Source organism: Chionomys nivalis, chromosome 8, assembly GCF_950005125.1.
Source record: "Chionomys nivalis chromosome 8, mChiNiv1.1, whole genome shotgun sequence".
Lineage (NCBI taxonomy): Eukaryota > Metazoa > Chordata > Mammalia > Rodentia > Cricetidae > Chionomys > Chionomys nivalis.
The window spans coordinates 86,920,989-86,942,942 of record NC_080093.1 but is presented as its reverse complement, the minus strand read 5'-3'; the positions used below and the strand labels follow the sequence as shown (position 1 = coordinate 86,942,942).

Below are 21,954 nucleotides of genomic sequence, written 5' to 3'. Positions count from 1 at the left end.
TGACTGGGAAGGGAAATCATTGTTTCACTGTTTACAGCCTATCTTAGACAAGCTGTCCACAGCCTCTGTGGAGCCAGCTCACACTGACAGAAAGTAGGCTTGTGCCCCAGTATACCAGGCAGCCCCACCCACACTGCTCAATGCCTCCTCCCCTAGGCAGGCTTTCTCTGTGTAGCTCTGGCTGTTCTAGAACTCTCTCTATACACCATGCTAGCCTTGGACTCAGAGATCTACTTGCCTCTGCCTCCCGAGTGCTGGAATTAAAGGCCTGGGCAGTGCTTCTCAGTCTTAAAAGCAGTAATAGGATCTTGCCAGATCAAGGTAAGTTTCAATCATAACTGTATTTGCTAAAAGCTGTTTCATTTTTCTTTTCTTTTTTTCTTTAGTTTTTCAAGACAGGGTTTCTCTGTAGCTTTGGAGCTTGTCCTGGAACTAGCTCTTGTAGACCAGGATGGCCTCGAATTCACAAAGATCCTCCTACCTCTCTGCTGGGATTAAAGATGTGTGCCATCACCACCCGACTGCTAAAAGCTGTTTCTAATGAGTATTACAGGCAGCCTGTCTAAAGGTCAGCATTTGGGACTGAAGAGATGGCACAACTGAGTTAAGATCCCTAACACCCACATAAAAAGCTGGGTATGGTAATACATGCTACAAGCCCAGTGCTGGGTATGGGTAAGACATGGGATTCCTGTCGACACTGGCTGTTACAAGTCTTAGCGCACAGTGGGGAAGAGTTCATTTCACATAAATGGAGGTGACACGGGAGTCCACGAGGCTATAAGGAGGCTCTGGGCTATGTTGTACTGGCTGTCAGAAATGACTTGTCTGCTTTATGTCACTAAGCACAATTATCTGTGAATGATCCATGCGGCTTAGTTATCCGTTCATGCTTCTTTTATTACAGATGGTATTCCACTGTGTTGATCACCACACCTACTCCCCTGTGGGTAGAGGGAGCTTTTCCACCCCTTGGCTACTGCACGGAGTTGCTATAAAGAGGTATGCTGCGAGCGTGCGTGGAGACCGAAGCTTCCACCTCTTGTAAGCTGCCGAGAATCAAATGACCGAGTCAGAGATGTATAGTGGTGATTGCTGGCATAGACTCTGGTGATGTTCATTTCTAACACGGGTAATCAACTAATTCCCCCAGTGCAAAAGAACTGTCTGTATTCTGTCAATCATGTTTTAAATAAATGCTGATTGGCCAGGCAGGAAGTATAGGCGGGTCAACCAGACAGGAAGTAGAGGCGGGGTGATGAGAACAAGAGAAGTCTGGGGAGAAGGAAGCTTTTTCTCCAGTCCTGTCTCAACCACCTAAGAAGCAAGATGTGACCTGCCCTGCTGTAAAAGGTACTGAGCCATGTGGCTAACATATATTGAAACAATGGGCTATATAAGTTATAATAGCTAATATGAAGCCTGAGCTAATGGGCCAATCAGTTTATAAACTAATATAGACTCTCTGTATGATTTTCTCTAGGACTAAACGGCTGAGGGACTGGGTGGGACAGAAACCCCCCCCGACAAGCTGGCCCTCATGTTACACCCCCCTTTTTTCCCTGTAGTTAGCCTAGCTAGGGGTTCATCAGTTTTACTGATCTCAAAGAATATTTTTGGGCTTCATCAATATTTTTCATTATTGATCATAAGATTTTCAGAGCATCAAGGCAAGTATGCATCAAACAATTTAACTTTATGTAGTGTTTGGAATGACAGGCATGTCAGTCAGTAAACTAACTCTACTGAATCTTGTATGTTTCTCTCAGATATCATCTAAATACTCTTTAAATAATAATCTTGTATGTATATTGCTAAAGATTCAAGGTACAGGGTTAAAGGACTAAACTGTAGACATTTTAGTTTTATTTTACATATGTAGTAAAACCTGACAGCTTCACTTATATAAGTAAGAATTGAACATGAGATGGAACTTAGAGAAATATAAATTTATTGTTATTTTTGTCCATGTGTCATTAGGTTTTTTTTAAAACTTAAAAAACCTACTTAAAAAAATCTACAATGGGAAGGAAGGGGAGTGGGGGAAATTTATAGCTCAATTAAAAATTAAAATAAAAAATACTACAATGATACTTGAGCAGTATCAGCACCTTGGGAATATGCTGCAACAAACCTGGATTGTGCTCTCAGGTGAGAAGGGATGGTAAACTAGAGTGTGCAGTGGATTATGTGAGAGCTAATGTATAAGACACACTAATGACAATTAAGTAGCCGGGTGGTGCTGGTGCACACTTTTAACCCCAGTACTCGGGAGACAGAGGCAGGTGGACTGCTGTGAGTTCGAAGTCAGCCTGGTCTACAGAGTGAGTTCCAGGACTGTACCACAGAAAAACTCTGCCTTGAAAATAAAAAAAGACCTTACAAAGTAAGATTTAAGAAGGACTAACAGTGTATCTTGTACTGTGCTAGCCCTTCATATAAGGCTTTAGAACTCATGATATTAAAAGACAATGGAAAACTTTGTTTTAAAACCATTTATGTGAAGTTTGTCAGTCTTCAGTTGAATAGGAAGCAGGCAACAGTCTTGAATACACCATGAAGCCATCAGTTACAACTATTTTACCAATATACATGGCTGAATTTTAGAGTAACCAATGTCTAGGGGCAGCTGGACCGATCCCGTGATGTCACAAGGAAGGAACCAGTCTTAAATAAGCAAAATAGCTTTTGCATTTGGGTTGGGACCTTCACAGCGTTGGCATAGTAACTGTGAGGAGGAACATGACTACATCAGGCTAGAGTGAGCCAATTTACAATGTAAATAAACTCTGAAGGCACATTCAGCACTGATAGGTTCTCAAAGAGGGACAGCATGAAAAGGTTCTAGGACATGCTCAAGGATTATTCAATATTGAATTAAAAGGATAATTTCTTGTACTTCACATTTTCATTCATATTATACATATTTCCCCCTTTGGTACTATGTTTTTAAAAATTAATAATTATTTTAAAAAAATTTATCTATTTAGTATATATGTTTGTGGAGGCGTGAAAGGGCAGGACAGTGCAGAGTTTCCTCCATCTTGTATTGTTGCTGAGGTCATTTTAGGTTTAATTAGAAATTGATCTCCTTCATGGAGACTTCCAAGGAAAATTACCCAACTTTAAGTATCAGAGGTCAAGATGCCCCAGTTAACTACTCCAAGTTTCTGTTAAACTTTTTTTTTTTTTTTTTACTTTTTAATCTTTTTTATTGAATTTATTGAGCTATACATTTTTCTTTGCTTCCCTCCCTTTCTCTCCCTCCCCTTAAATCCTCTCCCATGGTCCCCATGCTCCCAATTTACTCAGGAGATCTTGTCTTTTTCTACTTCCCATGGAGATTAGATCCATGTATGTCTCTCTTAGGGTCCTCATTGTTGTCTAGGTTCTCAGGGATTATGAACTGTAGGCTGGTTTTCTTTGATTTAAGTCTAAAAGTCACTGATGAGTCCATATGATACTTGTCTTTCTGGGTCTGGGTTACCTCACTCAATATGATGTTTTCTAGATCCATACATTTGCTTGAAAATTTTGAGATGTTATTACTTTTTTCTGCTGTATAATACTCCATTGTGTAAATGTACCACACTTCCCTTATCCATTCGTTGATTGAGGGGCATTTAGGTTGTTTCCAGGTTCTGGCTATGACAAACAAAGCTGCTATGAACATAGTTGAGCACATGGCCTTGTGGCACGATTGAGCATCCTTTGGATATATACCCAAAAGTGGTATTACTGGGTCTTGAGGAAGGCTGTTTCCTAATTTTCTGAGAAATCACCACACTGACATCCAAAGGCGTTGTACCAGCTTGCATTCCCACCAGCAATGCAGAAGTGTTCACTTTTCCCCACAACTTCTCCAGCATAAGTTATCATCAGTGATTTTTGATTTTGGCCATTCTTACAGGTGTAAGATGGAATCTCAGAGTTGTTTTGATTTGCATTTCTTTGATGATTAAGGATGTTGAACATTTCCTTAAGTGTCTTTCAGCCATTTTAGATTCCTCTTTTGAGAGTTCTCTGTTTAGGTTTGTATTCCATTTTTTTAAATTGGATTATATGATCTTTTGGTGTCCAATTTTTTGAGTTCTTTGTATATTTTGAAGATCAGACCTCTGTCTGATGTGGGGTTGGTGAATATCTTTTCTCATTCTGTAGGCTGTCTTTTTGTCTTGTTGACTATGCCCTTTACAGAAGTTTTTCAATTTCAGGAGAATTTATTAATTGTTTCTCTCAGTGTCTATGCTACTAGGGTTATATTTAGGAAGAGGTCTTCTGTGCCAATGTATTTAAGTGTACTTCCCACTTTCTCTTCTATGAGGTTCAGAGTGGTTGGCTTTATGTTGAGGTCTTTGATCCATTTGGACTTGAGTTTTGTACATGCTGATAGATATGGATCTATTTTCTTTTTTTTTTTTTTTAAATAAAATAAATATTTAATGGAAAAGAGCCTGGTTGTAATCTCTCAGCTTTGCTTACTTTTGGAAGGGCTGGTACAACTGACTCCATTTTTTCCCTCCCCCCTCTCCCTCCCTTCTTCCTTCCTGTGTGTCGTTGTCTTCTTTGACAGCTTCATCCCTTGTCTCTGAACGATTTTCTTGGAAGGCATTGCTGATCCCCCATCCCGTGTTTCAGTCTTGGTCACTTGTTGCCAGGATGCGATTGCTTCGGTTGCTCTGGTCTGGTCCTTTGCTGGTGAGTGGCAGGCAGTGACAGAAAAGCCCTTTCAGTCAGAGCAGAGTGATATGGATCTATTTTCATTCTTCTACATTTGATATTTAGTTATGCCAGCACCATTTGTTAGATTTTTTTACCATTTGATATTTTTTGCTTCTTTGACAAAAATCTGGTGTTCTTAGGTATATGAATTAATATCTGGGACTTTGATTTGTTCCATTGGCCCTGCTGTATGTTTTTATGCCAGTACCAGGCTGTTTTCTGTACTGTAGCTCTGTAGTAGAGTTTGAAGTCAGGAATTGTGATGCCTCTAGAAGTTCCTTTATATTGTACAGGATTGTTTTGGCTATCCTGGGTTTTATGCTTTTCCATATGAAGTTGAGTACCGTTCTTTCGACGTCTGTGAAGAACTTTGCTGGAATTTTGATGGGCATTGCGTAGTCATGTTCCTCCTCACAGTTACTATGCCAACACTGTGAAGGTCCCAACCCAAATGCAAAAGCTGTTTTGCTTAAGACTGGTTCCTTCCTTGTGACATCACGGGATCGGTCCAGCTGCCCCTAGACATTGGTTACTCTAAAATTCAGCCATGTATATTGATAAAATAGTTGTAACTGATGGCTTCATGGTATATTCAAGACTGTTGCCTGCTTCCTATTCAGCTGAAGACTGACAAACTTCACATAAATGGTTTTAAAACAAAGTTTTCCATTGTCTTTTAATATTGATTGATTTTGGTAAGATTGCCATTTTTACTATGTTAATTCTATCTACCTAAGAGCATGGAAGATCTTTCCATTTTCTGGTGTCTTCTTCAATTTGTTTCTCCAAAGATTTAAAGTTCTTTTCATATAGGACTTCCACTTGTTTAGTTAAGAGTTACTCTGAGATATTTTATGCTATTTGTGGCTATTGTGAACGGTGATGTTTCTATGATTTCTTTATCAGCCCATTTATAAGCTGTGAAAAAAGGGATACTGATTTTTTTGAGTTAATTTTGTATCCTGCTGCATTACTAAAGGTGTTTATAAGTTGTAGAAGTTCCTTGGTAGAATTTTTGGGGTCGCTTATGTAAACTATATCACCAGTAAATAGTGAGAATTTGACTTTTCTGATTTGTATCCCCTTGATCTCCTTTTGTTGTCTTATTGCTCTAGCTATGACCTCAAGAACTATATTGAATAGACATAGTGAGAGTGGACAACCTTTTCTTCTTCCTGATTTCAGTGGTATCGCTGTGAGTTTCTCTCCATTTAGTTTGATGTTGGCTGTTGGCTTGCTGTAGATTGCTTTTATTATGTTTAGGTATGTTCCTTGAAATCCCTTGAAGGAATGATGTATTTTGTTGAAAGCTTTCTCAGCATCTAATGAGATGATCATATGGTTTTTATTTTTCAGTTTGTTTACATGGTAGATCAACAGATTTTCATATGTTGAACTATCCCTGCATCTCTGGGATAAAGCCAACTTGATCATGGTTCTGATGTGTTCTTGGATTCAATTTGCCAGTATTTTCTTATTTTTGCATCAATGTTCATGAGTGAGATTGGTCTGTAATTCTCTTTCTTAGTAATGTCTTTACATGATTTGGGTATCAGGGTAGCCTCATAAAAAGAGTTTGGCAATGTTCCTTCTGTTTCTAATGTGTGGAACAATTTGAAGAGTATAGGTATTAGTTCTTCTTTGAATCTTGTTGAATTTTGAGCTGAAATCATCTGACCCTTGGCTTTTTTTTTTTTTTTTTGGTTGGGAGACTGTTAATGACTGTTTCTATTTCTTTAGCAGTTTTAGGTCTATTTAATTTGCTTATCTGGTCTTGATTTAATTTTGGTAAATGATATCTATCCAGAAAATTGTCCATTTCCTTTAAGTTTTCCAATTTTGCGTAGTACAGGTTTTTGAAATATGACCTGATGATCCTCTGAATTTCCTGTGTCTGTTGTTATGTCCTCATTTTCATTTCTGATTTTGTTAATTTGGATATTCTCTCACTGCTTTTTGGTTGGTTTGGATAAAGGTTCATCTATGATGTTGATTTTCTCTAAGAACCAACTCTTTATCTCATTCTTTGTATTGTTTTCTGTTGCTTTGTTGATTTGAGGTCTCAATTTGATTATTTCCTGCCATCTAGTTCTCCTGGGTGAGTTTGCTTCTTTTTGTTCTAGAGTTTTCAGGTGTTCTGTTAAATCACCAGTGTGGGATTTTTCCAGCTTCTTTATGTAGGTATTTAGTGCTATGAACTTTCCTCTTAACATTGCTTTCATTGTGTCCCATAAATTTGGGTATGTTGTGTGGTCATTTTCAATGAATTTTAGGAAGTCTTTCTTACTTCATTTCTTCCTTAACCCACTGATGCTTCAGGTAAGCATTGTTTAATTTCCCTGTGTTTGTGAGCTGTCTGGAATTAGTGTTGCTATTGAATTCTAATTTTAAGCCATGGTGATCTGGTAAGATACATGGGGTTGTTCCATTTTTTTTTTTGTACCTGTGGAGTTTGTTTTGTTACCTAGTATGTGGCCAATCTTTGAGAAGGTTCCATGAAGTGCTGATAAGAAGGTATATTCTTTAATTTTGGATGAAATGTTCTATAGATGCCCGGTAAATCCCTTTGAGTCATAACATCTGTTAGTTCCCTCATTTCTCTGTTAATTTTTTGTCTGACTGACCTGTCTAGTGGTGAGAGGGGAGTGTTGAAGTCTCCCATTATTAGTGTGTGGGGTTTAATGTGTGATTTAATCTTTTGAAGTGTTTCTTTTACATATGAGGGTGCCCTTGTATTCAGGGCACAGATGTTCAGTATTGAGATTTTCTCTTGATGGATTTTTCCTGTGACTAATATGAAATGTTTTTCTTTGTCTTTTTTGTTTGATTTTAGTTTGAAGTCTATTTTGTTAGCTATTAGGGTAGCTACACCAGCTTGTTTCTTAGGTCCATTTGATTGGAAAATTTTTTTTCTCAACCCTTTACTCTGAGGCGATGTCTGTCTTTGAGGTTGAGGTGTGTTTCTTGTATGCAGCAGAAGGATGGATTCTGTTTTCGTATCCAATCTGTTAGCCTGTGTCTTTTTATAGGTGAGTTGAGTCCATTTATATTAAGGGAGTCCATTTATATTAATGACCAGTGATTGCTATTTCCTGTTAATTTAGTTTTCGTTATTTTGTATGTTTTTCCCTTCTTTGGAACTTGCTGCTCTGAGATCATCAATTGTCTGAGTTTTTGTTGATGTAGCCAACTTCCTTGGGTTGGAGGTTTTCTTCTGGTACTTTGTGTAGGCTGGGTTTGTGGCTAGGTATTGGTTAAATCTGATTTTGTCTTGGAGTATCTTGTTTTGTCCTTGTATGGTGATTGACAGTTTTGCTGGGTATAGTAGTCTGGACTGGCATCTGTGGCCTTTTAATATCTGCATAATGCTTGACCAGGACCTTCTGGCTTTCATTGTTTCCATTGAGAAGTCTGGTGTAATTCTGATAGGTCTCCCTTTATATGTTACTTGACCTTTTTCCTTTGCAGCTCTTAATATTCTTTATTCTGCATGTTTAGTGTTTTGATTATTATATGGCAAGGGGACTTTTTTTGGATCCAGTCTATTTAGTGTTTTGTAAGCTTCTTGTATCTTTATAGGCATATCTTTTTTTAGGTTGGGAAAGTTTTCTTCTATGATTTTGTTAAATATATTTTCTGGGCTTTTGAGTTGAACTTCTTAGGTTTGGTCTTTTCATGGTTTCCCATATTTCCTGGATATTTTGGGTTAACCTTTTTTTAGATTTAATGTTTTCTTTGACTGATGACTCTATTTCCTCTAATGTGTTTTCAGCGCTTGAGATTCTCTCTTCCATCTCTTGTATTCTGCTGTTTAGGTTTGCATTTGTGGTTTCTGATCGTTTTCTTATGATTTCTGTTTCTGTAGTTCCCTTGGCTTGTGTTTTCTTGTCTCTATTTCAGTTTTCAAGTCTTGAATAGTTTTTTCCATATGTTTGATTACTTTTTCTTGGTTTTCTTTAAGAAATTTGTTGATTTCTTCCAATTTTTTGTTTGTGTTTTCCTCCATTTTTTTGAGGGAAATTTTCATTTTCTCTTTAAAGGGCCTCCAACATTCTCCTAAAGTTATTTTTTTTAGGTCATTTTCTTCATATTTGGTTGTTCAAGTCTTGCTGTTTTAGGGCCACTAGTTTTTACTGGTGTTATGTTACTCTTTGTGTTGCTGTGTGTATTCTTACCTTGTCTACTCATTTTTTCCTCTGATTGGTGTAGGTGGGGCTATCTGTTTCTCTGATGAGCAATCTTCCAGATGCCAGTGGATCCAAGACTCAGATGGTTGCTCCTCATGATGCAGTCAGGGCCACAGTTCCGGTCACCCTGCTGGTCATTCTGCATTCCTGGAGGTCACTGGGTGCTCCCAGGGTTTGCAAGACCAGTGGTCGTTTGGGCCTGCTCCCACAGAGATTGCTTCCTTGGAGCTCTTTCTGCTGAGGGTGCTACCTTGGGCCTGCTCTGGCAGAGGTCCTGGCTCAGGCCTACTCCCTCGGAGGTTCTGAATTCATTGTCTGGACCTGCAGACATCTCTGGTTCTTGCCTACTCCCTCAGAGATCCCAGACTCATGTCTGAACCCACAGAAGTCTCTGGTTCCTGCCTACTCCCTCAGAGGTCCTAGATTTGCACCCAGACCCGCAGAGATTCTGGCTCAGGCCTATTCCCTTGGAGGTCCCAGACTCGCGCCCGGACCTGCAGAGGTCTCTGATTCTGGCCTATTCCCTCAGTGGTTGTTCCCTTGTACCTGCTTCTGTGGAGTTTGCTGTCTCAGGCCTGCTCTGACATAGGTAGTTGACTCAGTCTTGTTTCCATAAATGTCCCTGGCTTGGTCCCAGTCCCGCAAAGGTCTCTGGCTCTGGCCTACACCCTTGGTGGTCCCAGACTCACACCCGGACCAACAGAGGTCTCTGGTTCCAGCTTACTCCTTTGAAGGTCCCAGACTCAAGCTCAGACCCACAGAGGTCTCTGGTTCCTGCTTACTCCCTTGGAGGTCCCAGACCTATATGCTGGGGCCTGCAGAAGTCCTGGCTCAGGCCTACTCCCTTGGAGGTCCCACTCTGTTAAACTTCTTGCTTGTGCAAACCTCCTTTTCCAGCTAACTGCTTCTTTCAGCTTCTGTTAAACTGCCTTCTTGCACAAAACACCCCCCTGCAGCTGCTGAGTGATATACCTAGGATGTGCTTTTTGCCTTATAAAAACTCCTTGTTCTAAATGCTCAGGGCTACACTTGGGTCCTAAATACCTGCCTGTGCATTCCCAGCTATTATAAAGACTTTCAGTTGGCTATAAACGGTTGTCTGAGTGGTCATTTCTGGTGGGCTCCCTATAACACATGTGCACATGTGCTTATGTGTGGAGGTCAGAGGACAATGCACAGGAGTGGTGCTCTCTTATCAGATGGGCTCTTGGGACTATACCCATGTTCTCAGGCTTGGTGGGAAGCACCTTTTCTCTCTGACTCATTTTGCTAGCCCTGGTATTGTGTTTTAAAAATAAATTTTAGGTAAAAATTTCATTTTTATGTTTTGGTTATATTTTTCTTTTGAAAGATTTGGCTCAATTACTTCAAGGAAAGGAAGCATCCTGTCATGATATCACTTCAGTTAGGTCAACTACTTTTAGAAGTAAAAAAACTGCAGATGCTGCTATTATGAAACAGTGACCTAGCATTTCTCTTCATCTGACACCTGGATATACTGGCATAAACAATGGCTTTTTATATGATGAGAAATTTCTAATTTAAGAATGGTGCTTCATCTGTTTTCTTTGTAACTTTGTTAGTACTAATAGATACAGCCTTTTGAATTCAGTGTGTTATAAATGGTTAAACAAGCAGGGAACACATTTTACCCTGGGAAAGTTTGCTTGTGTCTATGAAATTCTGAACTTATTTTTGTATTGTTATTGGGCCTGCTTCTGTTTTGTGTACCAAAAAGTCTGAAGACAGCACTAATTAAAATTATTTGGTAAAAGTAAGGGGCATGTAAAACACTATTCACTTGAAAGGCATTCAAAGAAGGCATTTTTATAATGCCTCAAACCAGTGTGTAGGAGATGATGAAACACTACCATATAATTAAGTCAGCAAGAGACAGAGCACTATTGCTAACTACTTAGATTTCTATGTTTTCAAATGATAAACAGTCTCTCTCTGAGATAAGATAATTTGCTTTAACCAAGCTGACACCTATCAAGGTCGAGCCCCTAAAGTGTCACAGTTAAGGTCACACACACCCTTGGTCAAGACTTATCTTTAAGAGGTATTTTCAGACTGGGAGGTGGTGGAGCACACCTTTAATCCCAGCACTCAGGAGGCACAGGCAGGTGGATCTCTGTGAGTTCAAGGCTAGCCTGGTCTACAAAAGCTAGTTTCAGGACAGTCAGAGCTACCCTGTCTTGAAAAACAAAAACCAAACAAACAAAAAGGCCTATTATATCCAAGGCAGGTTCAGGCAAATTTAAAAGAATAATATTTCAGTTGAAAAGTTTTAACGTGACACAGTTAGAACTGAATACATAGTCCAGTCTTTAGACTTTGAAGTTACATTTTGTTGGTCATGAAGCCTTCACTTGTAAACAATTGAGTTTTCATTTAAAAGTTGGCCTTATTTTTCATTTGGGGTCAAGTATAACGTTGTATACATATACAACGTTTAATTTTTACCTATTTAGAAAAACAGTTATGAGAAGTTTAATTTTTATGCCAGGTTGCTTTAATAACCATACTTTGAAAATTTAGCATTTATTATATTTATTCTAAATCCAGCAGGCATATAATTTACATCTCATTGTAGTTATGCTGTAATTTACATATATAATTTACACACACACACATATATATATATAATTTACATCTCATTGTAGTTATGTTAAAGAATTTTACCCCCTTAAAGTTACAGTTTTACTATGCAGATATGGCTGGCCTGGAACTTGCTATGCAAACCAGGCTGGAGTGGAATAATCTGTGGGTATCCTCATGCTTCTGCCTTCTGAGTGCTGAAATTACAGATGGTGTATCACTATGCCTGGCTAGTAAAGACTTTTTAAAGGTAGGTAAAACAAAACCCCAGAAATGAATGGGGAGAGAAGGACAACATAGTAACAGGCCAAAACCAGTTCAGCAGAATTTTGAAGCCGAGGAGACTAGAGGGAGAGCGGTGGTGGCTGGCAGAGGAAAGCTACAGTGGGAATCCTGCAGAAGGAAATTGATTTCAGACTCTAACTAACCTGCTGAGGATACAGAGAAGCCCCCGAACAGTACTTAAGGTGAAATGGGGCTAAAGTAGCTAGACCCCAGAGTCTTTTCCTGCCTTATGTTATCATGATAACCCTTTTCAGAGTAAGAGACTGGATGGTTAGTTTCTGGAAAAAATAACTAGACAAATCCCAAGCTTGAGACTACTAGACGCAGTCTGGTTAGTGAAGAGATGTGACTGAAAACAGCATGGAAAATTGACTGTCTCTCTCCTGAACTGGAATGTCATGGGTATCTCTTCTACCCAATGCTAGTGACAGCCGAGCTCCTCAGCCTGTCTGGTCACAGCTTTACAGATCTGTTCTGGAAGACTGCTGCTGTTTCCTTTCTGAAAGTCAGGGTACTGAGATGTTACACTTTTTCCTACTTAAATAAACATTATATAAAGTTTCTTTAAATTCTCCGGTGTAATCATCAGTTTGATTAGTTTTAGTCATGATACATATAAGTTACCACCATTGGAATTAGGATACAGAGCAGTTCCCAATCCTCATACCTACATAGATGAGAGCTAAGAGACTCACTTTTCTCCTCTGGCCTCAGGTAAGCACAACTGTCCCCTAAAATATCCCTTGTCTATGAGTCAAAATACAATAAAAAGGCAAATATTCAAACAGAGAACATATATGTTATTTCTTGCAAAGAGTTTCAAAGTTTAAGCTCCCCTGTTATCAGCGCTCCACATCCTGTTTGGCAGGCGGCCTAAGACTACAGTATAGTACTTTTTCACAAAAAGAGAAGAGAGCAATCAGGCACCGCCCCATGCATGTATGGGGAAGGGGAATAGAAAATCACTGCTAGTGGCTACAGAGTGTCTTCTGGGTGATAAAACAAGTCTTAAAATGGTGGTGATAATTTTGCAACTCTGTGAATGGAAAATGGAACTTAACATTTAAAATAGGCTAACTATATGATATGTAAATGAGAATACAATGAAGCTATTATTTAAAAAGCAAATGATTAACATAATAAAAACAAAACAAAATATAGTCATATGCTGAGTTGGCCTTTTCAGAAGACCTACTTTCAGTTCTGAAACTGTCTTCACCTTTCCTCCCAGTCATATTTCAGAGGTTCCCTGCTATTTTTGACATGGGAGAACCTACTGATCCTCCTAGAATGATGATGTGGGTAAAACAAGGCTGCAGCATCAGTGCTATTTTCCTAGGTCAATTTTGCCTTTGTGATGAAAGCTTAGTAGCACCCTGTTCTTCATTCCAATCCTGAGCAAGGACCTAGCAAGGGAGTCTAACTGCCATGTCTAGAAAGATGGAGAGAACTGGGAATGATTTATTCTCTTCTCCCTTCCCTGCATTTGACTGGGTCACACAGTATGGCCTCTTTATCAGCGGCAGTTTGGTTACTTCACCAACCTAAACACGGCTCTCAATCCTATCAGCCTGCCTGGCTGGGCCTATTTATTTCTCAAGGGATGAGGCTCTTATTCTTGTCCCCATGCACGTGGTAGAGTGTATCCAAACTGGGAAGACCACAATGTGGCATTTCAGGGCATGCCATACATACAGACTTTTGCTGTTTAGTCCACACTTTGTGGAGCACACTCTGACTAACCAGTGAAGAGTGCTGACTCCCTGCTCTACTAACCAGTGAAGAGTGCTGACTCCCTGCTCTACTAACCAGTGAAGAGTGCTGACTCCCTTATCTGGAGGTTAGTTCAACAGCCAGATCAACATTTCTAATTTCAGAAACTGAAATTTTCTTCTCCAATCCCAGCATGTCTTATGATTGAGCTGTGGCAGCAGCTACCAAGCAGTGTGTCCTTCAGGTCAAGTCATTCTAAGCTTGCTTCACTTACCTGGTGCACACAGTCTAAGAACTGCAAGAAGATGGGAGCAAAACCACTGCCCTGAGAGTTAAGGGCCAAGCTGCTGCGCTGGCTGAATTTATGACCAAAAGAGAGCCATTCTTTTTCAATCAACATCCGGAAGCCTTCGATTGTCCTGTAGAAGGGATCGCTGAGTAACTGCACCAGGGATGTCACCTAGGTCAAGAGCAGGATGGACACTTCATTAATTTTAGAGCTAAACAAGTCCTGTTGAACTTTCTTTTGATGATAGCTAATCCACAAGCAAAGTTACCTGAACAGCAAATATGTTGACTAGCTGCTCCAGGATGGATAATCGAATGAATTTTAAAACTTTACAGTAATAACAAAAACCCAAATTCACTTTGGCTACATGTTTTCTTTTAGAGAATTAAGATTTTAATCCTTTAACTGGCTAGTTTGTTGACTATGGTACTAGGCAATCAGTTCAAACCTATTCTACTCTTTGGCGGGAGTAGGTTAATGTCTTAATGTTGCTGACATTCACACACATTTTCTTACTTATTCTGGAGTAAACACAGGCTTAGAGAGAGCTAGAGAAAGAATGGAGGAAAGCCAGGAGGGTGGTCCATGTCGCACACTGTTAGTCCAGGGCTCTAGCTGCAAGTTTGTATGGTGTACCTAATGAGGATGAGGACATCTGATGCTTGACCCAGAGCTGTGTAGGGGCATGGCTTGCCAGGGGCTGTTTAGCAGGGGACTTTGTCTGTCCATACACATTAGTCATTACATAAAATAACTTCAAAGGTAAAAACTACATTGAAATACAAATATAAAACACTGAGAAATGTGTGTAATGACTTACTTGTGTAGTGATGTCCCAGCCTTCTTCTAAACACACCAGAACGGAAGACCCACCCTCCAGTACTTCTGATACAACCACAGCCAGCTGCATCACCCTGTGAAGCTAGGAGAGGAAAGAAGGCACAGTTAGAGCAAGCACTTGATTGTCTTTTTGACTTATTGTAATTTGTATAATATAGAATGAAAATAATTATTTATTCACTTGTTTTTAATGTGTATGTGTGTAAGTGTAGGCTTGTGTGTTCTGTGGAGTTGTGTGGGGGGATAGAGGATAATTCTTGGGAGTTAGTTCTTGCTATCTTGTAGGATCAGGGATTAAATTCACACCATTAGGCTCACGAACAGATGCCTCTAACCACTGGCTTCCTCAAAACAATTTCAGATTTATAGTGCTTGCTGTAACACTTGGTGCTGTTTTTTCAAAGTACTTTACGATCTTACAACAGCACAATTCTCAAGGTAAAAGAGCAGTTTCTGAATTACATTTTTCAGGGGAGGGAAATATAATACTAATATGGAAATATGTTTCTTATTTCTTAATATCGATAAATCTATTTTATGGGCACTGAATGACTGACAATTCCCATAACTACTTTTCAAACGATGCAAATAATTGAAGTTATGAGGCCAGGGTCAGAATCCTATTTCTCATGTTTCAGTCAGCCTTAAGCAGGAGCTGTGACTAGTAAGGCTACTGATTACATCTTTTTTTATTATTTTACTGTATGTATATGGGTATTTTTTCCTGCATTTTTGTCTGTGTACTGCAATGGTGCCTGCTATCTGTGGAGGCCAGAAGAGGGCACTGGTGGATGTTAGCTGCCATGTGGATACTGAGATTTGAACTCAGGTCTTCTGGAAGAGCAGCCAGTGCTCTTAGCCCCTGAGCTCTCTCTCCAGCCCCATACTGCTGCTTTTTTATTATTTTGTTTACTCTGCATTATGAGCTATGACCACTGACTAAATTAAGCTCCTTTGTATTACTAATGTCTTCTACACTCCCCAAACATTCCTATTTTAAATGAACAGCTTGGTAATGATATTTTTACATCCTTCTCTTGTGTCCTGAATGGTTCATACTTACATATTTTAATAACTGGCCAGTTTACTTCTGATGGCATTAAAAGTTTCCCTTATTTATAAAGCTTACGCATGCTGTAGGGACCTGTAATGTGGCATTAGCTGATCCGAAGCAGAAGTCAGACTCACTATCAATTTTGAAGAATCAAACAATGGCGTGGGATAATTGTCTGTATTCTGTCAATTATATTTTAAATAAACACTGATTGGTCAGTAGCCAGGCAGGAAGTATAGGCAGGACAACCAGACAGGAAATAGAGGTGGGTCAACGAGAACAGGATAATTCTGGGAAGTCGTGACTTGGCCACAGAAGAAGCATGTGATTGTTTCGCTGAAAAAGGTACCGAGCCATGTGGCAAACAAAGACAAGAATAACAGGCTAGTATAAGTTATAAGAGTTAATAAGAAGCCTGAGGTAATGGGCCAATCAGTTTATAACTAATGTAGACTTCTGTGTGATTTCTTTGGGACTTAATGAATGCAGGAACTGGGTAGGACAGAAAACTCAGAAAACAAAAAAAGATGAGATGAAGCACTTGAACAAAAGAACCACATACTGCTTAAATAGTTAAAGTTCTTGCCAAATCAAATTAAATATAAGCAAATTTAAAGATCTATTTATTTAAAAAATATGTGTGTGAGTATGGTGTGTGGCATAGTATGTATGTGCCTGAGGAGCCTGTGAATGTCAGTAGGAGGTATTGAATCCTCTGGAACGAGAGTTACGTACAGTTGTGAGCTACCATGAGGATGCTGGAAACTAAATCTGGGAAGAGCAGCAAGTGTGCTTAAGTGCCAAGCCATGTCTCCAACTCCTTATTTTTTTTTTGCAAAAGATTATTTTATTAACTACATTTGTGTGTGTGTGTGTGCATCTGTTTGCCATATGCATGCAGGTGCCTTTGGAGAACAAAGGTGTCAGAACTCAGAGCTGGATTTATGGGCAGTTGTAAGTCACACAAAGGGGGTGCTGGGAACTTGGGTTATCTTCAAGAAGAGGACAAGTTTTTAACTGCTTGAACTTCTCTTTAGCCCAGGCAGATATACTTAAATATAACATGTCAGATCCTGCTGCTTTAGATACTAACCTCTCTGGTTTAGAACACTGAGAAATCAAGCTGGACCAGTCTAGTGCTCAGACTGCTTGAAGGTGCTATGCTATGCAGGTTGCAGGGGAAAGAATTATCCTCTACAGCCTTAGTCAGCTGTGGCTCCTGTGTGTAACCTTACCAACTGGACAGGAAAGATAATGCCCCTCGACAACACTGGCAAGTCTGACTGAGGGTAACCAATTGCACCTGACTGGATTTGAGGCCTGCTACACAGAAGAAAAATTCATGTCTGCTTATTGTAAAACTGGGTGAAAGCCCATGGCCAAGGAGGTCATAGGTTCTAGTAGGAAGGCTACTACTGTTGCTTATCTAAGTAAACATGTTCTACCTGTCAAACTGCCTTCTATATAATTTGTTCATGCCCACAGAGTGGTGCTGTCATTAGCTAGGTCAGGAAGCTTCTGTGTGCAGTTGGTAGTGGTTAACTGTAGAGACTTAACTGGTAAAAGTGATGAGAAAGATTGACTGTTGACTGTTTAGCCCTAAATGGAAGATCTATACCACATCCTCCAAAACACTGGGAACATTATGGAAGTGGAGACAGAAAGCATGTAAGATCCGGGAAGAAGGGAAGAATGTTGTGGCATCCTGTCCTCTGGAGATGTCATGGCTGCTGCACTTTGGAACTCACAGCAACTGTGATTACCTACAAAAGACCTGTACAAAACTGGGGTAATCAACATCCCATCCCACAGAGGGAGCAAAGTCTCCTGAGGCCCAACCCCTCACTGGAGAGGTATATGGGTGCCAGGGGAGGAAGAGGCATTTTCTTCAGTGGAGCAACCACTGATAAGGCCCCCTTGGTCTTGTAAATACGCCCTCACCATGCAATCCTAACAAAATGCATTGTATCACCAAAGGCAAAAAACAAAAACAAAAACAAAAAACCCATAAAAATAGAAGGAGGTTAATTAGGAAGAGGGAAGGAATCAGCAGGGGGTCACAAATGGACTCATTAGGAGGGGGGCAATGAGGGTAATAGAGTGTGAATATATCCAAAATATACTATATATATAAATGTCATATTAGGTATAATTAATAAATGCTATTAATTAATAAAGGTGTCGAATGAGGTGTAATAAAATGGCCTTGTACCATTTCCTCATTAGTGGAAGACCTATTATATTATGAAGTAGAAAAGACTGAGATTCTAATTGGACTTGTTTTGTTTTTCTATAACATAATAATTTCTATTTTAATGACTCACTGTTTTCTGGCATTAATGTGATTGCTGTATAACACTGAGAATATGCTATAAAACACTGCACTGTGCACCTCTAAAGGGATGAATTTTATAGTAAGAGAATTATGTTAGAAAAAAGATGTTTCTTCCTGGCAGTGGTGGCACACACCTTTAATCCCATCACTTGGGAGGCAGAGGCATGCAGATCCAGCCTGGTCTACAGAGTGAGTTCTAGGACAGCCAGAGCTGTTACACAGAGAAACTCTATTTGTTTATACTGTGTACTACAGTAAGAAACTTCTGTTTATGCTCACCCTTGTGGTTGTGAGCCTAGGCTCCAATGGCTGAGCCATCTCCCCAGCTTAACATGTTTGTTTGTTTTTTTTTTTTTTTTGGTTTTCCAAGATAAAATTTCTCTGTGTAGACTACCTCTGCCTTCCAAGTGTTGGGACTAAAGGCATGCACTACTGTGCCTAGCTTAACTTCTAAAGCCAGGCCAACTGACTCAAAATTCATACTGAGTAATAAACAGTACAGATTTCAAGACCATATGTCCCAAATTTGAGTTTAAAAAATATTTTGAGCACGATATGACACAATATGCACAATTAACTCATCTTTGAAGTACAACACACATTTCAAACAGACCTGAGTTATTTAAGTAATCACAGGAGCAAGGTACAGGGAAAGTTCTTCATTGTTTCCTACTGCACAGCTATCAGCTGAGTGCTCTGGAGAGGATATGCTAAAAGAGTTGAACAACAGCACTAAGTATCTTTAGCATTAAATTTCTGGTGCAAGTCCACCTTCTGGCAAGGAACAAAACATAGAATCCATCAGAAATGTAGATGGGAGTTGGGTGGTGAGGATAATTTGGGGCTGGGCTCATAGCTTAGGGATAGAGCAACGTGCCAGTGAACTTCTTCCATGGGCACTCAAGAGTATTCTGAACCACCTCAGGGTAGAGAACGTATCACTGCACATGTGCCTATGTTTCTCTGTAGTTTAAGTGCCTTGATAATACTCACTGCCCTGGGTGCTGACATTTCTTGGTGTCATTACCATTTACTCCAATGACTATGAGAAATAACTCTCTCCTTGACAGATCAGAATTAGACAGGGAGTTGGGGGAGCTGGAGCTGTAACTCAGAGACAAATACCTGTTAGCTTACATGGGGGCCTGGGTTTGCTCTTCAGCACTGGGAGGAACAGGCAGACAGGGTACTTGGAGAAAACTGTCAAACTAGAAATCGGAGGAACTAGAGCTTGCTGCAGATAGGAAGGAACATGAGCACAGACAGCAGATTACACTGCAGAGACGCTGCTCTCTGCCAAACTGGCATTACTGCCTATAATGTGTAAGTCGTAAATACCTTTCTTTCTATGGTTTGGAAGAAATGTAGGCATATGTGTGCTGGCAAACCACGTTTCCCTTAATTTCTCAATAAAAATTCAATTAGAAATGTCTTCAGGGTGATTTGCTGAATGATGACCTTAGGTAGTTTGGAGTATCTAGTAATTGATGGCTAGTGTGTGGGTGAATCTGAAATCTAGAGACACAGAAAGGCAGAAGTAAATGGGAGGAAAGAGAGTCAGAGGGAAAGGCATGTGGAGTCATGCAGAAATCACCTTCTGTCCGGACCCTTGCTGACTTGACAACAGCACAGGGGAGCTATGAATACATGTGACTGACTTTCTTGCACATCAACATTCCTGCACAATATGCCACACTTTCAGTTACACAGAGAAAAAACCCTAGGTGATCAAGAATCTGTCCTCACACTTAGGCCCTACTGTTTCTTGGAACTGAGAGGTCTTTACCATAGGCACATGACAAAGGAAGAAAATGGGGAGTGGAGGGGAGAAAATAAAGACTTTTCAGATGTTGGTTGTATACCCACTTAGGGTGTTCTCTGAGTACACAATATCTTTCCCCTGATGTTACCTGTGGGAACCACTCAGAATCTCCCAGGGCCTTCAGGAACGTCACTTCCGAGTCTGTAGGAATGGTGCTCGGGATACAAGCCCTCATCAGCTTCTTAAAACTGGCTTTCACTTGTCGAATTTCATGGAATTCAACAGGAACAAACTCACAGTTTAAAGCAAATTCTACCTTGAAGCTCTGAATATGAAGATACAGAGAATTAGGCAGATAAAAGAACAAAGCTTTTCCCAGGGCAATGCTTAATAATAAACACTATGTTGTCAAATAGCTGCAGCCAGCTTTAGTGGTTGGCCAGAATGGCAAGTCTAATCCTTTCTAGGGGTAGATTACTTAGCTCAAAAATGATGTCATTCTGAGAACTTACAGTATCTAACACCAAATACAGGGCAATTCTAAGGCCATGAACCACAAATGCCTGGGCATGGTGGTGCATCTCTCTCTCTCTCTCTCTCTCTCTCTCTCTCTCTCTCTCTCTCCCTCCCTCCCTCCCTCCCTCCCTCCCTCTCTCCCCTCCCTCCCTCCCATGCCCCCCTCTGTTTTTCAAGACAAGGTTTCTCTGTAGCTTTGGAGCCTGTCCTGGAACTCACTCTTGTAGACCAGGCTGGCCTCAAACTAACAGAGATCCGCCTGCCTCTGTCTTCTGAGAGCTGAGATTAAAAGCATTCATCACCACCACCTGACCAGGCAGATCTCAAGTTCGAGGCCACCCTGATCTACAGAGTGAGTTCAAGTTTAGCCAGAGCTACACAGAGAAACTCTGTCTCAGGGGAAACAAACAAACAAAAAACCAGTGACAAATAAACAACATAGTTAATATAACAGCAAAAACTTTGTTTCCCAAGATGTACATTGTTAACTGAAGGGTAAAATATACTGTTGGAGTTCCAGAACTGAACCAACAAAATTCTGTAGTTATAAACAAATTTCTTATTATGCAAATAAAATAAATTTATTATATTAGTATCAAAAGATAAACATTATGATCTCATTGCAATTTGGTTACTTTTTAAGTCATTAAGATTTTACTTACAATAAAATGTGAGTCTTTCTTGGTTTCTAAACTGTCTTTTCTTGAAACATGTATCACTTATGTTTCTTGAGTACCCTTTTACTTATGTCTTTAGTTCACATGGAATTTATTCTGTGAGGTATGGGCTTTGCTTGTGCACATGCATGTAAAGGGACATACACACACTCACTGATGTAGGATGTCCTTCTATATACTGTGAATATGTGAATATGATGAATAAAATGGTTTTGGCCAATGGCCAGCCAGAATAGATCCAGGTTGGAAATCCAAACAAAGATATGGAGAGAAAGAAGGCAGATTCATGGAGACACCATATAGCTGCTGAAGGAGTAACATGCCAAGGCATCACCGGTAAGCCAGGGCCATGTGGCAATACACAGATTAGCAGAAATGGGTTAATTTAATTGTGAGAGCTAGTCAGTAATATGCCTAAGCCATTGACCAAAAAATTATAATTAATATTAAGCCTCAGAGTGATTATCTTATAAGCAGTTGTGGGACCAGATGGAACATTTTATAAAAGCTTCCAACTACCCCCCCTCTTGTATCTAAAGATAGGATCTCATGCATTCCAAGTTGGCCTCAAAACTTACTAGCTGAGGACAGCTTTGAACATCTAATCCTCCTGCTCTAGTTCCCAAGTATTGGGATTACAGGCATGTGCTACCATACCTGGTTTATGTGGGGCTGGGGATAAAACCCAGGCTTTGTGCATTCAAGGAAAGCACTCTACCAACTGAACTTCATCCTTAGTCTCATATTTATAATTAAAGAATGATACAGGCATAGGGATGTAATTTCAGTTTGATAATCTGAAGAGACCTCTAAATTCTCATGCCAAAGAATCAATCATTCTTTTAGCCTTTTCTCACTTTCTTTGATATCTACTAGATCATCTCTTTTTTCAAAAAGTAAAGCTGTATTCTGGAAATTGGTTGTATAACAATGTGAATATACCTAGTATTACGATCTTAAAAATGGTTCAGTG

General features: G+C 39.8%; 1 protein-coding gene across 1 annotated transcript in view; it reads right to left on the bottom strand.

Annotated features, from left to right (window-relative positions):
* The window catches only part of Sbf2 (SET binding factor 2), a 403,356-nt gene that overhangs the window by 13,385 nt on the left and 368,017 nt on the right, over positions 1-21,954 (bottom strand). The window contains 3 exon segments of the mRNA XM_057777079.1: positions 13,783-13,968; positions 14,618-14,719; positions 19,937-20,113. Coding sequence (XP_057633062.1) covers positions 13,783-13,968; positions 14,618-14,719; positions 19,937-20,113 — 465 coding nt within the window.